General features: G+C 54.5%; 1 protein-coding gene across 1 annotated transcript in view; it reads right to left on the bottom strand.

Moving 5' to 3' along the window:
* LOC103603947 (slit homolog 1 protein) overlaps positions 1-13,599 on the bottom strand; it is a gene marked incomplete at both ends in the record, with an annotated part of 161,256 nt that overhangs the window by 33,936 nt on the left and 113,721 nt on the right. Inside the window, 9 exons of the mRNA XM_008588528.1 lie at positions 522-665; positions 1,400-1,471; positions 3,596-3,667; positions 4,173-4,244; positions 4,685-4,832; positions 7,835-7,998; positions 8,506-8,577; positions 9,532-9,603; positions 10,734-10,805. Of these exons, the coding sequence (XP_008586750.1) occupies positions 522-665; positions 1,400-1,471; positions 3,596-3,667; positions 4,173-4,244; positions 4,685-4,832; positions 7,835-7,998; positions 8,506-8,577; positions 9,532-9,603; positions 10,734-10,805 (888 nt within the window). The remainder of the gene's footprint in view (positions 1-521; positions 666-1,399; positions 1,472-3,595; positions 3,668-4,172; positions 4,245-4,684; positions 4,833-7,834; positions 7,999-8,505; positions 8,578-9,531; positions 9,604-10,733; positions 10,806-13,599) is intronic.

The raw sequence follows: 13,599 nt of genomic DNA, 5'->3' as shown, positions 1-13,599 counted from the left end.
GGGCCTTGGTGTTATCAGCACATCCAAACCCGGGGCCTTGGTGTTATCAGCACTGCACTCTCCCAAGTGAGCCACAGGCTGGCCTGAAACACCCCTTTTAATCTCATAACAATTCTACAAAGAAGGTGTCCCCATTATATGGATAAATAAAAATGAGGACCAGAGAAGCTAATTAAGTTGCCCATGAAACACCCCTTTTAATCTCATAACAATTCTACAAAGGTGTCCCCATTATATGGATAAATAAAAATGAGGACCAGAGAAGCTAATTAAGTTGCCCAAGGTCACACAGCCAATAAGAGACATAGCTAGACTTTAAACCCGGGATTGTCTAACCCACAGTCCATGTGCTTCCTCACATAAGGACCACACCAGTGAGCACGGCAGCCCAGGTGGGACAGCTGCCTGTACCTGGGGGCTGTAGCCTCCCCCTAGGCCACCCGCGGGGGCCTTCCTGCTGTGTGGCCTGCAGGGAGGGAAGCGTGGAGGGAGGGAGAAGAGGACGGCAGAAGGGCACTCACAGGGTCTGGATGGCCCGCAGGGAGGTGAAGGTGCCCTTGGCGAGACCCTGGATCTTGTTGTCATACAGGGAGAGCAGCGAGAGGTTCTGCAGGTCCTGGAAGGCGTCAGGCCGGATGCAGTTGATCTTGTTGGCATTCAGGAGCCTGTGGGGGCAGAGCCAGGGCCAGGTGGTGAGAGGAGAGGCACGGGATCAAACTCCTCACAAGTCTTAGGCACTTCCTCAGCCCGGGGCATGCATTAGTACAGGGCCCAGGGAATCTGCCCCTGGATGTCCACTCCATGCAGAGGAGCCAGAAACTCCGACTGCCTTCTCCACGCACGGGGACATCTCAGTTTGCCTATTCCCCCCCCACACACACCAGGGAACTGCTAGTGAGGCCCATGGGATTCTGAGAAAGCAGAGAGCATAGGGGAAAAGACACCTCCCAAGGCATTTTGGAGGCTCCTCCTCCTTCCCAGAGTTCTGCTGGGTCCCCAGACAGCTGAGGTGCAGCATTTGGGTTCATGCCTCTTGGGTCCTGGGAGAGAACCCTTGCCTGAATGCTCATGGTTCAAGGAGGCTGAGCTGGCCTGGGCGTCCCCTTCGGGAGACAATTCTGTCCCCAGCTACTCAGAGCTGCTCAGGAATGCAGGCTGAGTCTCAGGAACCTTGGCTCTGGCATCCTGCTATCAGCTCTGAACCTGCTTCTACCTCCTTCTCTGGCCTCTGCAGAGCCCTGTGGCCTCTCAGCCCTAACAGCTCTGCCTGTCTCCCAAGTTCCTTGTCTCAAGTGAGTCCCTTACCCCAATGAGGCCAAAAGGGCCAGTCTGGGAAGCCAGAGAAATGCCAACCCCCTCCCTTGGCCCCACCCAAGCACATCCTAGGACTGGTACTTACAGAAGCTGTAGGGTATACAGGCCTCCAAACACACCACGGGGGAGGTCTGTGATCTTGTTCCCATAGAGGACCCTGGAGAACAGTTAGCAGAAAGAAAGGGTTAGAGGATTAGACAACCAGGGCTATGGCATAGCTCTGCAGGTCACCCACCGCTCAACACACCTAGCAGTGTATGTTGTAGCAACTTGCCCACAGATGGCAGCAAAGGGTCTTCAGAAAGGGTCACCTGTTTCTAGTTTGCACAAAGGTACCCCGCGGGCTGGAGGAAGCCCTGATCCCCATAACTGCAGGAGCAGCTCCTGCCCACCCCCCCACCTTCACACATAGACCCCCCAGAAGCCTGCAAAGGGGCCCTTCTGGAAAACCTCATGGGAAATTAACCTGGCCCAGAATCCAAAAGGAGACTGTTCCAAGAAGAGAAATTCCATGGACAGGGAAAACTAACTTATCTTTAGAGAGTTTCAGGGGAAAAAATGGAATGCCAGAGTAGATGCACATGTAGTATGTGATCTGAGTGGTGGGATTTCAAGAGTTTTTTTCTTATACTTTAGTATTTTCAAAGTTGTCTGCATTGAGCTTGAATTCCATGTATAAGGAGAAAAAACACAAAAGTTAAAAAAACACATGCAGACAGGAACAGGTCCAGGAGGACAATGAAAGCCTCCAGGGGAGGGGAGGGGAGCAGTATTCCATTCCTAATATCATAACCAGCCCCCACAAGCTATCCTTGTAAAAGTCCTGTCTGAGTAAAAAGTCCATGTGCCGCCTCTTCAAACATGATTTCAACAGCACTCCTGGAGGGGTGGAGTGCGGCAGGAGTAAACGCCCTGAGGTGGGATGTGGGTCGGCCTGGGTAGACAGCTGACAAGGCTGGTGTGGCTTGAGTGGAAGAAACAAGGGGACATTTGGGTTTTATGCAGCCAGCATCAGGAAGCCATTGAGACATGATCAGATTCCCAATTCAGAAGCCTTCCTCAAGCTGCTGTGTGGAAAATAGAGCGAGGGAGCAGAGGCTGAAGCAAGGAGATAAGGTCAGAGCTGGCCCAGGTGGACCCCCTTTACCGGATCTATTGGCATGACATCAGCATGCAAGTTCCTATATGGTGGGGAGGTGGCTGTGATCACAAACTCATATACAACAGAAACCCACTTATTTCACTTTTCACTGCTTTAGGCTGGCATGATCCAACTTAGGAGAGCTTTATTCACTTCTCAGAGGAAGAGCCCTGCATTTTGGCAGCCCCCCTCCAGGATCCGAGCTCCTCACCAATGATAGGGATCCACCACAGGCTGTCATGTAAAGCTGTGTAGGTTGTGCACTGCACAATTTCAGTGGTGCCATTCACAGTTGGCCCCACCCACTACCTTGCACTCTACTCCAAGAGAAGATGGCATGCACCGAAGGCACTAAGCTGGCAGCCTCCTGCACTCCCCAAAGGGGAGCTCCATTCTGTTCCACGTGCCAGGCCTCTAATCTATGCCACACATGTGTCCAGTGCTGCCCAAGGGCAGATGAAAACCTCATTCCTAAGAATAACAAATAGCCCTTACCCCCAGGGAGCTCGCTCAAATACAGGGCACACTGAATGCACTCTCTCTATAGACAAAGTGCCACGGGACCTCAGAGAGTGAGGGGCTTGCTGAATCTGGGGGTGCTAGCAAGGGTTCTTGGGAAAAGTCAATGCTGCAGGACATTTTGTAGATTGAGGGACCTCCTGATAGACCCTTGAGTGAAGGCAAATACTGGACAGAGGCAGAGGAAGAGGAAAACACTGTCTTCACATCACCCATCATGTCTTGGAATGGAGCACACTTGGGATAAAAGATAGCAAGGTGTGGCAGATGTCACCATCGGATTTGGTGGTCACTGTCTCTGTGGGTGACCAGGACAAGGCTCAGGAGCATGGCATGTTGGGCTTCTGTGGGGAGGCAGGGCCAAGATGACTGCCACGAAGAATGCTGGGGAAATCTCCACCCTGGTGGGGAGAGCATCCCTGTTGCTAGGGGCAACGGCTCTGCCTAGCTTTTCCCTGCACTCCGCCCTGGGCTCCCTCCTCACCCTCCCGGCTGCAGAAGGTCCACTGGTAAGCAAGAGGGAGCTGGCCCCAGAAACCTTGAACTTTGCAGCCAGAGGGAGACCCACTGAGGCCAGGATGGGCGGGGCTTTTTGGAGGGAGACGTGGCACTGCTACTCACAGGGAGTTCAGGGAGCGGAGGCCCTGGAACGCGTCGGGCGCGATCTCTGCGATCTGGTTGTTGCTCAGATCTCTGCAAGGTGAGAAGAGGCAGCTGAATCTCTTAGTGGCCACCAAACCCTGCCCGGTCCCCTCTACCTCCTAGCCCCTGTGAGAGGGCAGGGGTTTCTTTGCAATTAGAAAAGTGAGAGGCCAGTTCTCCTGTCCACTCGAAGCCCCAGGGGCTGCTATTACCCTGTGCAGACTGAGAGCTGTGCGCACGGGGGCACTCCAGCTTGGGAAGTTAGGGAAGCTTTCCCACCATCCTGGCTGTCTCCTTCAGTCTACTCATGCCCTTAATTGATCCTCTGGGTGCCCAAGTTGAAACAGGATGACAAGCAGCCCTGGCCCCGTGCCAAACTCAGGCTCAGCAGCCGCCACCCCAGGCCTCACGACAACCCTGCGAGGAGGTCACACCACCACCATCCCCAGGTCACAGATGAACACCCATAGGGCAGGCAGGCGCTGGCCCAGGGACCTCAGCCATGCTCTTCTTCCTGCCCTGTGTGACTCCCTAGGAATCAGCGTGAGACACTCACATCCGCCGCAGCTTCCTGTAGGGAGAGAAGGCTCCTGGGGGGATGGACTTGATTCCGTTGAGCTCCAGGCGGCTGCAGAGAGAGAGAGCAGAGGGGACACAGGAGGCCCAGGTCATCCCAGCCCTGGCTATTGTCTGCTGGGCTCTTCCTTTCCTTCGCCCTTCCCCCTTCTGGAGGCTGAAGTCTGGGGTAGGTGGGCTGGCACAGGCGGAGGAAAGGAGCTGCTGTGATTTGAGCTCCCTCATCCCAGGCTTCCATGGCTGAATGGGGCCTTGAGAATGACGCTAATACTAAGAACTGGTTCTGGCAGACTCCCGCGGGTGGGCTGGACAGAGGGGCCACAGAGGGATACCTGTCCCCAACCCTCCAGAGTTTCCCAGCCTTAAGAAACTGTGACTTTGCCATTTGCCACAGAGGGGCCTTGGGGCAAGCTCTGGGTGCACCTACTCCAGCTCTTTACTGGCCTGGCCCAAGGGGCCTGTGTCTCAGCATCTGCTCTGCCCTGTACTCACATCTCCGTCATGGTCTCAGGCAGGTTGGCGGGGATGGCAGTGAGGCCTTTGCCCCGACAGTCCACGATGCCGTTGCTGCAGGTGCACATGGCCGGGCAGGAGCCGGAGGAGAGGGTGCAGGAAGGCACGCGCCCCGCCTCCCCCTGGCCTGCGGAAACAGGGGCTGTGACCTCAGGCTGTCCTGCCTCCCCAGGTACAGACTGATGAGTGGGGACAGGGTGCACCGTGGCAGTTTCCCTGGATGAGGAGGAACCAGAGATCACCAAGGGTGCAGGAAATAAGAGATTCTGGACTTTGGTGTAACTGTGGGTGCCTGGCACACAGCAGGTGCTTGTCAGATGTTTGCTGAACTTGAATCTGAACCAAATTGTGCTGCATGAGAGTGTGAGTCACACTCTAGGAAATCCTGGCCTAGAATTCTGAAGATCCGGGTTTTAGTCCGAGTCACTTAACACCTCTGAGCCCGAGTCCTCACATCCATCACATGAGGATGACAATGACTGTTTACCGAGTGATTACTCATGCCACATGCAGTACATGTAGCACATGCAGTACCTCATTTAAACCCTGCTGCACAACCCCACATATTATTGCTGCTATTTCACATGTGAGAAAACAGATAATTTGTAGAAATTCACACAGTTGAATTAATAGGTGGTCAAACTAGGATCAAGCCCAGTGTCTGACATAAGAGCCCACACTTTTTAAAAATTGAGGTGTAGCTTACATAAAGTGCACTGTCTTGAGTATGTGGCTGGTTGAACCACCACCCAGACTGGAACATTTCTGTCACCCAAGAAGGCTCCCTCCTGCCCTTTCCCCAAAGTGACCACTATTCTGAGATCTATCACCAAAGATTTGCTCTGCTTGTTTGTGAATTTCACATAAACAAAATTTCACAGTATGTTCTCTTTTGTGTCTGGCTTTTCCCCCTCAATATAAAATCTTTGAGATGCACCACGTTGTTGTATGTATCAGTAGTTTGTTTGTTTTCATTGCCGAGTAGTATGCCATTATATGGTGTATCATAATTAGTTCATCCATTCTCTTGTCGGTGGGCATTTGGGTGGTCAATTGTGAGCTATTGTGGAAAAAGCTGCCTTGAATATTCTTAGATATGCTTTTTGTAGAACAAATGCACATCCCTAGCAGTGGAGTTGCTGGGTCGTGGGGGAGACATATGTTGAGTGTTAGTGGATCCTGCTAGACAGTTCTGCAAAGTGGCTGAGCCGATTCACACTCCCGCCAGCCTCCTAACCTCTGTTGCTTTCTTTAGCTACCCCAAAGGGTGGGCACCAAGACCAATGAGACAAAGCTGTGATGACTCCTGGCAAATTGGGAAAGTGTCCTTCTCAGAAAAGGAGTTGCCAGGATGAACAGACTCCAGGGGAGAAAATAACGTCTGAATATAGAAATCAGGGCATTCCAATGCAAAGGAAAAGGTTTCATTTCGAAATAAAAATTGCCCAAGTGAGTAATCCATTCCTGTTCCTAAAAACTGTGGCAGCTGAAATCGCTCAGAGGCGCAGCTTTGGCCCAGGCTCTCCTCACACAGGAACACAAAGCCACATGTGTGCACACACATTCATACACACACAGACACTCTCTCTCATCACACACACACACACACACACACACGGCAGCCCAACACACACACACACACACACACACACACACACACGGCAGCCCAGAGCACAGCGGTGCTCCAGCCCAGTCTCAGGCACCTGCCAGTGCTATGGAGGAGTGACAGCCACAACCCAGAGCTTCACACCGGGGCGAGGAGGCCGAGCCTAGCAGACGCTTCCCTTCAGAGATGCTTTCTGTGTGGCTGGCAGGCTCTGAGTCCAAAGGTTTGGGAGAAATGGTCAGTCCCTAAGTCATCTGTTATGAATCTGAGAACCACCCATCTACTCAGCAAACATTTCTTGACCATCTATATGTGCCAAGCATGGGAAAAGTGCTTAGAATATGGCCAGAAGACATGACACATGTACTTTCTGTGCTCAGTCTATGGTGGACCTCATCTGGGGTCCAAGAAGGCCCCCTGGACTCTGCAGGGGGAAGAGGAGTCACAGGCAACAAGGAGGGAAGGGTGTACTCAACAGGGGAGCAGTCTGGCAGAAGGCTGGGTGGGAGGCACCTGCTCCAGAAAGGCGCAGAGGCGTGTGTGGCTGGGGGCAGAGGGGAAGAGGAGTCACAGGCAACAAGGAGGGAAGGGTGTACTCAACAGGGGAGCAGTCTGGGAGAAGGCTGGGTGGGAGGCACCTGCTCCAGAAAGGCGCAGAGGCGTGTGTGGCTGGGGGCAGTGAGCCAGCGAGGAGGCCGCGGGCGGGAAGGCAGGGCCTGCCCAGGCCTTGCAAGATTGTCAGCAGTTCTGACTCTCGCAGGAGCACTGGGGGACAGGTGAACACATGTGGCAGTGACACCCAGACTGTGGGTTCTTTTAGGCCTTTCCAGCTACAGTACAGCGATCAAAGGGACAAGGGAGGAAGTGGGTGACCAGTTGGGAGGCTATCACAGGACCCCAGGTGCAAGATGAAGGGGCATGGGCTCTGGGGCCCACCTCACCTGGAAGCAAGGTTAGAGGGCCCAGTGCGGTGGCTTGTCACAGTGGCGGGGGTGAGGCAGTGGGAGGAGGGGAGAGGTGGTGATAGGAGGTGTGAGGCGTGGGGAGGACCCAGGAGAGGGGTGGGTGAGAGGCCAGGAGGAAAGGGGAGGAGGCGCTGGGGAGAAGCGGAGAGAGGAGAAGGTGGGACAGAAGGGGGCAACGAGTGAAGAAGGCAGTAGGGGGGCAGGAGGGTGAGGGAAGAGGAGGCAAGAAAGGATACGTAGGGACAAAGGCAATGGGAGAGGACAGGAGGTGACAGACAAGTACCAGAGGTGGTGGTTGAGGACAAGGTGTGATGGGTAGAGAAAGGAGGTGACAGTCGGGACAGGAGGTGACGGGTAGAGAAAGGAGGTGACAGGTAAGGACAAGAGGTGACGGACAGAGAAAGGAGGTGATGGTTGGGGACAGGAGGTGATGGGTGGGCCAGGTGCTAATGCATGGTCACAGGTGGTAATGGGAGGGAGCAGTGCTGGGGCAGGAAGAAGCAATGGGTGGGCAGGATGTGAGGGGCAGTTGAGAGCCCTGGCAGGGCCTGCACCCACCTGAGCAGCTGAACTCACTCTTCTGGACCTCGGCCACATTGAGGCCACGCAGGCTGGCAGGGCCCGAGCACTGGGTGAAGAGCCCGATGGTTGGCCGCTGCCTGAGCCACTGCGAAAGCCAGGCCAGGTGGCAGTCGCAGAACAGGTGGTTGGAGTGCAGGCGGCTACAGGAGGACAGAGTAGCTCATGACCCACCTGGAGCCCCAGCTCCTGCCCCAGGCAGGAGGTGAAGCCCCCGTGCCGCGTTCAGCCCAAACACAGTCTATGTTCAGTCATCTCGCAGCTCAGCCCCAGCCCGGGGATTACCCACAGCTATGTGAAGAGCCCCTTCGCCAGGCTCTGGGGCCTGCCTCCGGCCGGAGTGTGCCCAGCACATATCAGTTCACTTCACTAAGCCCGCACAGAATCACCACCCCAAATCACCTAACACGTTTGCAAACACTAAACCGATCATCTGTTTCCCAAGGAAAAATCAGATATAGATGACATTGTATGCTCTGCAATTGTAGATCATCTTCCTCCCCCTCCCGGCTACTGAGCCCCCACCCTGGGCTGGCCTCTGGGGGTGCAGAGGAGAAGGCGCTCTGGTCCCTGCCCGCAGAAGCCTCCAGCTGCCTCCCCACCCGCCCCTGCTGCTCCTTCCCCAGCAGCCACGTCGGGCGCTGACTCACAAGGTCCGTAGCTTGGGCATGTGGTTGAAGCTGGACACAGGAATGGTGGTGATGTTGTTGTTGTTCAGGGTCCTAAAAGGGAGAGACCGGGGTCATTTAGCATCTGCCCAGCAGGAAGTTACATGGGACAGGGCCTCTGCTAACAAACGGAGGCTCTCGCGCCAGGTTCGGTGGTCCACCCTCAAGGTGAACCAGCGCCAGGCTGGACGTGGGGGTGGGGGGAGCGCTGCACAGAAGAGCATGAGACACCCCCGCCCCTCCCCGCATGGGGAAAGCCCTGAGCTGGAACAGTGATTCCGAGCCACTGCACCACAGCCTCCACCTCTGGCAGGACAGAGAGATGGAGCAGGGAGACTGCGAGGATGTGTCGCAGGCTCGGGCTGGCTTGGCCGAAAGGGTAGAGTTTAGACAGAAGGAGAGGGGGAGGCACTCCAGCCTCAAGTGTCAGAAACACCCCGAAGACACAGCCACTCACCCTGGGTTTCATCCCCAGCAGGTGAAGCCTGGGGCAGCTGTTGCAGGCAAGGCCCATAAGCCGCGTTCTCCCCTCCTAGTGCTGTGATTCTAGCAGAACGGAGGGAGAGCAACGCCTCCGCCCTGGGCCTGGAACCCACCCCCAGGTCCCCTGCCCCCTGTTCTGGCAGGACAGAGAGATGGAGCAGGGAGACTGCGAGGATGTGTCGCAGGCTCGGGCTGGCTTGGCGGAAAGGGTAGAGTTTAGACAGAAGGAGAGGGGGAGGCACTCCAGCCTCAAGTGTCAGAAACACCCCAAAGACACAGCCACTCACCCTGGGTTTCATCCCCAGCAGGTGAAGCCTGGGGCAGCTGTTGCAGGCAAGGCCCATGAGCCGCGTTCTCCCCTCCTAGTGCTGTGATTCTAGCAGAGCGGAGGGAGAGCAACGCCTCCGCCCTGGGCCTGGAACCCACCCCCAGGTCCCCTGCCCCCTGTGCTCCCTGACCCCGAGCCATGGCACACACATCAGCCAGGCTCCCCACACCCTCCTTCCTGCCCCACGTTCTACTTACAGCACCTCCAGCCCCCGCAGAGCCCGGAAGGCCCCTTCCTCAATGCAGCTGATCTGGTTCTTGTCCAGCTGTCTGTGAAGCAAAGGAAGGCTGTAGAGAGGGGGCACACTGCCTAAAACAGGGGTGTCCAAATGTTTTGATCAAGCATCCCACGAGTTTTAAAAAAGAGGCACTTCCCCAATCATTTGTTATGGACACGTGTGGATCCAAATAGTAAATGTTAATAACAGCTTAAATTTTTTCTTATTTTCAGTTAAAACAATAAATATAAATAAAAGTTCTGTTATATTCCTCCACTCAACCTTGCATATTCCCAGGAGGGCAGGCACTCCTACCTCACATTTTGGAGCCCACCTAGAGGGTGCTGGCAGCTGAAAGGGAGAGAGTGTAACCTAGGAGTGGTGGCAGCTGGAGCTGGCAGGCAGGTTTCAGCCTGCGAGCCAGAAGGGATTGCCTAGCAGAGGCTGCATGCAGTGCTGCTTTCAGAACAAACTGAAGCTGTGATTTGAGCTCACGGGGAAAGAATGCGGTGATCAATTACCAATGTCTGCCACAGGCATGACAAGGGGCTGTGACAAGCATGCCAGGGATTGCCATCCCGTCGGTAGTTAGACCTCAGGGAGGTGGTAAGCCTGGACCAGTGTAAGTTTGAATAATAACAATAAACCATTACATTTAAATAGCATTTGACAAAGTATATATATTTCCATATCTCATTTAACCCTCAGAACAAGCCTGTGAGGTAAATATTATCTTCCCCATTTTCCAGAACAATATATTGAGGTTCAGTGAACTTAACTGACTTACAGCAGCTTAAACAATGCGTAACTGGAAGAAAAGATTCCAGGCCAGCTCTCCCAATCCAAAGATGAGGGCACTGAAGGTCCATTTAATAAGTGGACCACTTAATAAATTTAATAAATGGACCAAGAACAATCACCCATGCACCACAGTTCATGACACTCTTCAGCCCGGTCCCCAGGGTCCCCTGAGCATTTTCTTGGCTCTCACACAGAATTACACCAGAGGGACAGGCAGGTATGCTGTTTCCTCCAACCCCAGATTGTTCCAGAAGGCACCAGCCATCTCAGAGCCCCAGTCTGCTCCCCGACTCCCTGGACCACACGGCTCAGGAGACGCATGAGGCTGTTGCTGGGGAGCCCAGGAGCCCTGCACCCTTCCCCTCCCAGGCCTGCACTCACAAGTTTTTGAGGTCTGTGGCTCCACGGAAAGCTTTCCTGGGGATGGCCTGGATGGCGTTCTCACTCAAGTCCCTAGGAGGATGAAGCCAGAGGGAGAAAAACACAGTCAGAAGAGACTCCTCCAGCGCACAAGGAGGAGTCAGGGAGGTCAGGTGAGCCAGACGGCGCCCAGAGCAGTCACTGCTGCGTCCCTGTGCTGAGGACAGTGCCTGGCACACAGAAGCCACTGGGCAAGCATTTGCTGAATTAATTAATTAATTAGTTGATTAATGATGGAGCTGGAGAGTGGCGTCTGTCCAGCAGGGAGCTCGGTCCCTAGCCATCTCCCCTTCTCTGGGCAGAGAGATTGTAGCTGGAGAAATCCGGTACAGCAGCAACCAGCCCTGCCAGACCCTAACCTGCCCACCAGACCTACAGAGGTTAGCTCAGCCCCCCATGGCACTGTGCAGGGGCGCAAAGAAGCAAGCTAAGGAGGGGCTTACCGATGGGCCCACAGCACCCTGGCACGTCCATGGTGAGGGCACCTAGGACTTACACTATGTTTTACTGACGAGGAAGCTGAGGCTCAGGAAGGAGACACCACTGGCTGCCAGATAACCCAACCAGCAGATGGCCAACCCACGTCTTGAACTCCAGGCTGGGTCTGACTCCAAACCCATGCTCTTGGAGACTGCAGGCAGAGAGCCTGGGTGCACAGGGGCCTGGAGCAGGTGGGGGGTTGGACCCAATCGTCAGATATATGCGAGTCCCTGCAACGCCTCTTAGCTCATATCAGGACATCAACTAATGGGAGGTGACGAAGGACTCAGAGGTCTCCTCCCTCCCAGCCTTGGGGCAGGCCCCACTCTGGGAACAGCACTGCGGCCAAGGCCAGCAGGAAGAATGTCCCCACTTCCTCTCCTCTCCTCTCCTGCAGCACAGCCCTGTCTGCACACCCTTCTGCTCAGTCTTCCACCTTGGTCGTTAGTGGCCTGTCTCTGGCTCCCCTGTTCAGTCTGTCAATGTTCCCAGAGACATCCCCTAAATGCCACCCATTTAGGCTGCTCCCAGAGTGGCCCCCAGCATCCCCAGTCACCATTGCCTTTCTGTTTTCCTTCTTTCAGGAATTCCCACCAACCCTATATGTTTTGAGAGGAAATGAGAGCATTTCAATCTCTAACAATGCCTAATATTTGTTGTCGTCTCTTCCTCGCCTAGAAAGAGCTGCTTGAACACTGCATCCCCTGCCCAGTCTCTCCGCTTTATACAATAATTGCTACACTGTGGTACGCCCTGATGGCCTTATTCTCTCCATCTTGTTAAATGGGAGGCCGGCCCTGGTTAGGACGACCTGACAGGTAAATTACTGGATTTGGAGCAAGAGCTGTGCAGGCCACATGGGTGAACAAGAGAACTTCCTGCACTCGGAGGACTCAGGCTCACATGTGTTCCTCAGTAGCTAGGAGCCAAGGCAAATGTGGGACCCCACATGGAACAAACCTGCCTTGATGGAGTGCCTACAGGCACCGGCGACAGTGCCGGGCTTGCAAACATGTGCACAGTCTGCCCGAGAGCACTCATGCCCAGAGCAGGGCAGGGAGGGGAAACTGGTGAATGTACCTTCACTCCTTCATTCCACAAATGTGGATTGATAGCTGACAGCCTGCTGGCGACACCCCAAAGACTCGCTTTCATAGAGCATACATGCCAGCTTACAATAATGGCTGCAAGATCAGAGTGTCTGAAGAGACAGGGAACCCAGAGGAGTGAGTGGGCAACTCCTCCTGAGGGGGAGAGGACGGTCTCTGAATGAGTCCAGCAGAGTCAAAGCTTACCCGACAGAAAAAGGAACCGAGGGAAGGGCATTCTAAGCAGGGGGAACAGCATGTGCAAAAGCCCAGAGGCAGGAAGGGACAAGGCAGGCTGGGAAAGGTCATGCACTTTGGTGTGGCTGGTGTGTGCATATGGGAGGTTGTGGTGGCTTTAAAATATGTCCACAAATTCTTTGACATTCTTCCCTTCGAAAGATGGCGCCTAATTTCCCTGCCCTCAATGGTGGGCAGGACTCAGTAACTCACTTCCAAAGAGTAGAATATGATGGAAACGGTGGTGGATAATTCCTGAGACTAGATCATGACAGACACCGCAGTGTCCTCTTTGTTCTCTTGGATCACACTCTCTGGGAGAAACTGGCCACCGTGTCATGAGGACACTTAATGAAGCAGCTCTCTCGAGAGGCCCACAGGGAGAGGAGCTGAGACCTCCCACTGGCAGGAGGCCCGGGCTTGCCCGCACGTGAGTGAGCCCTCGCGGACGTGCATCCTCCAGCCCCATCAAGCCTGCAGAGGACGCAGCCCCAGCCAACATCTTGACTGCAGTCTCCTTAAAGACCCCACGCCAGAACCACCCAGCCACCTACAGAGACTAGGAGATGGTGAACGTTTATTTTTCTTTTAAGCTGCTACATTTGAGGTAATTGGTTATACAACAATCGATGACTAATTCGGGGGTGTTTTGGGGGAAGGAGTCTGAAGGCAGTGAGGACCCCCTGAAAGCCTTCGAGGAAGGGAGGGGCATGCTTAGACTTGATGGCAGTGAGCCGAAATGCGTTAGAGACTTGGCTGCCTCACTTCCCCTTCTAGGGCCTCAGTTTCCTCATTTGCCAAGTTTGTAAGTTGGACCAGATGATTTCTAAATCTCCCCTCCAGCATGGACCCATCCACGTGCTGACCACTCCAAGACACATTGCTATGGTCTGAAGGTTTGTGTCCCTCTGCAAATTCATATGTTAAAACCTAAACTCCTGGGCCGGCCCGGTGGCGCACTGCTATAGTGCGCCGCTTGGGAAGCGCGGCGGCGCTCCCGCCGAGGGTTCGGATCCCACATA

Source organism: Galeopterus variegatus, unplaced genomic scaffold (assembly GCF_000696425.1).
Source record: "Galeopterus variegatus unplaced genomic scaffold, G_variegatus-3.0.2 Scaffold4882, whole genome shotgun sequence".
Lineage (NCBI taxonomy): Eukaryota > Metazoa > Chordata > Mammalia > Dermoptera > Cynocephalidae > Galeopterus > Galeopterus variegatus.
Note: the sequence above shows the minus strand (reverse complement) of the source record. Positions and strands in the feature narration are given on the sequence as shown.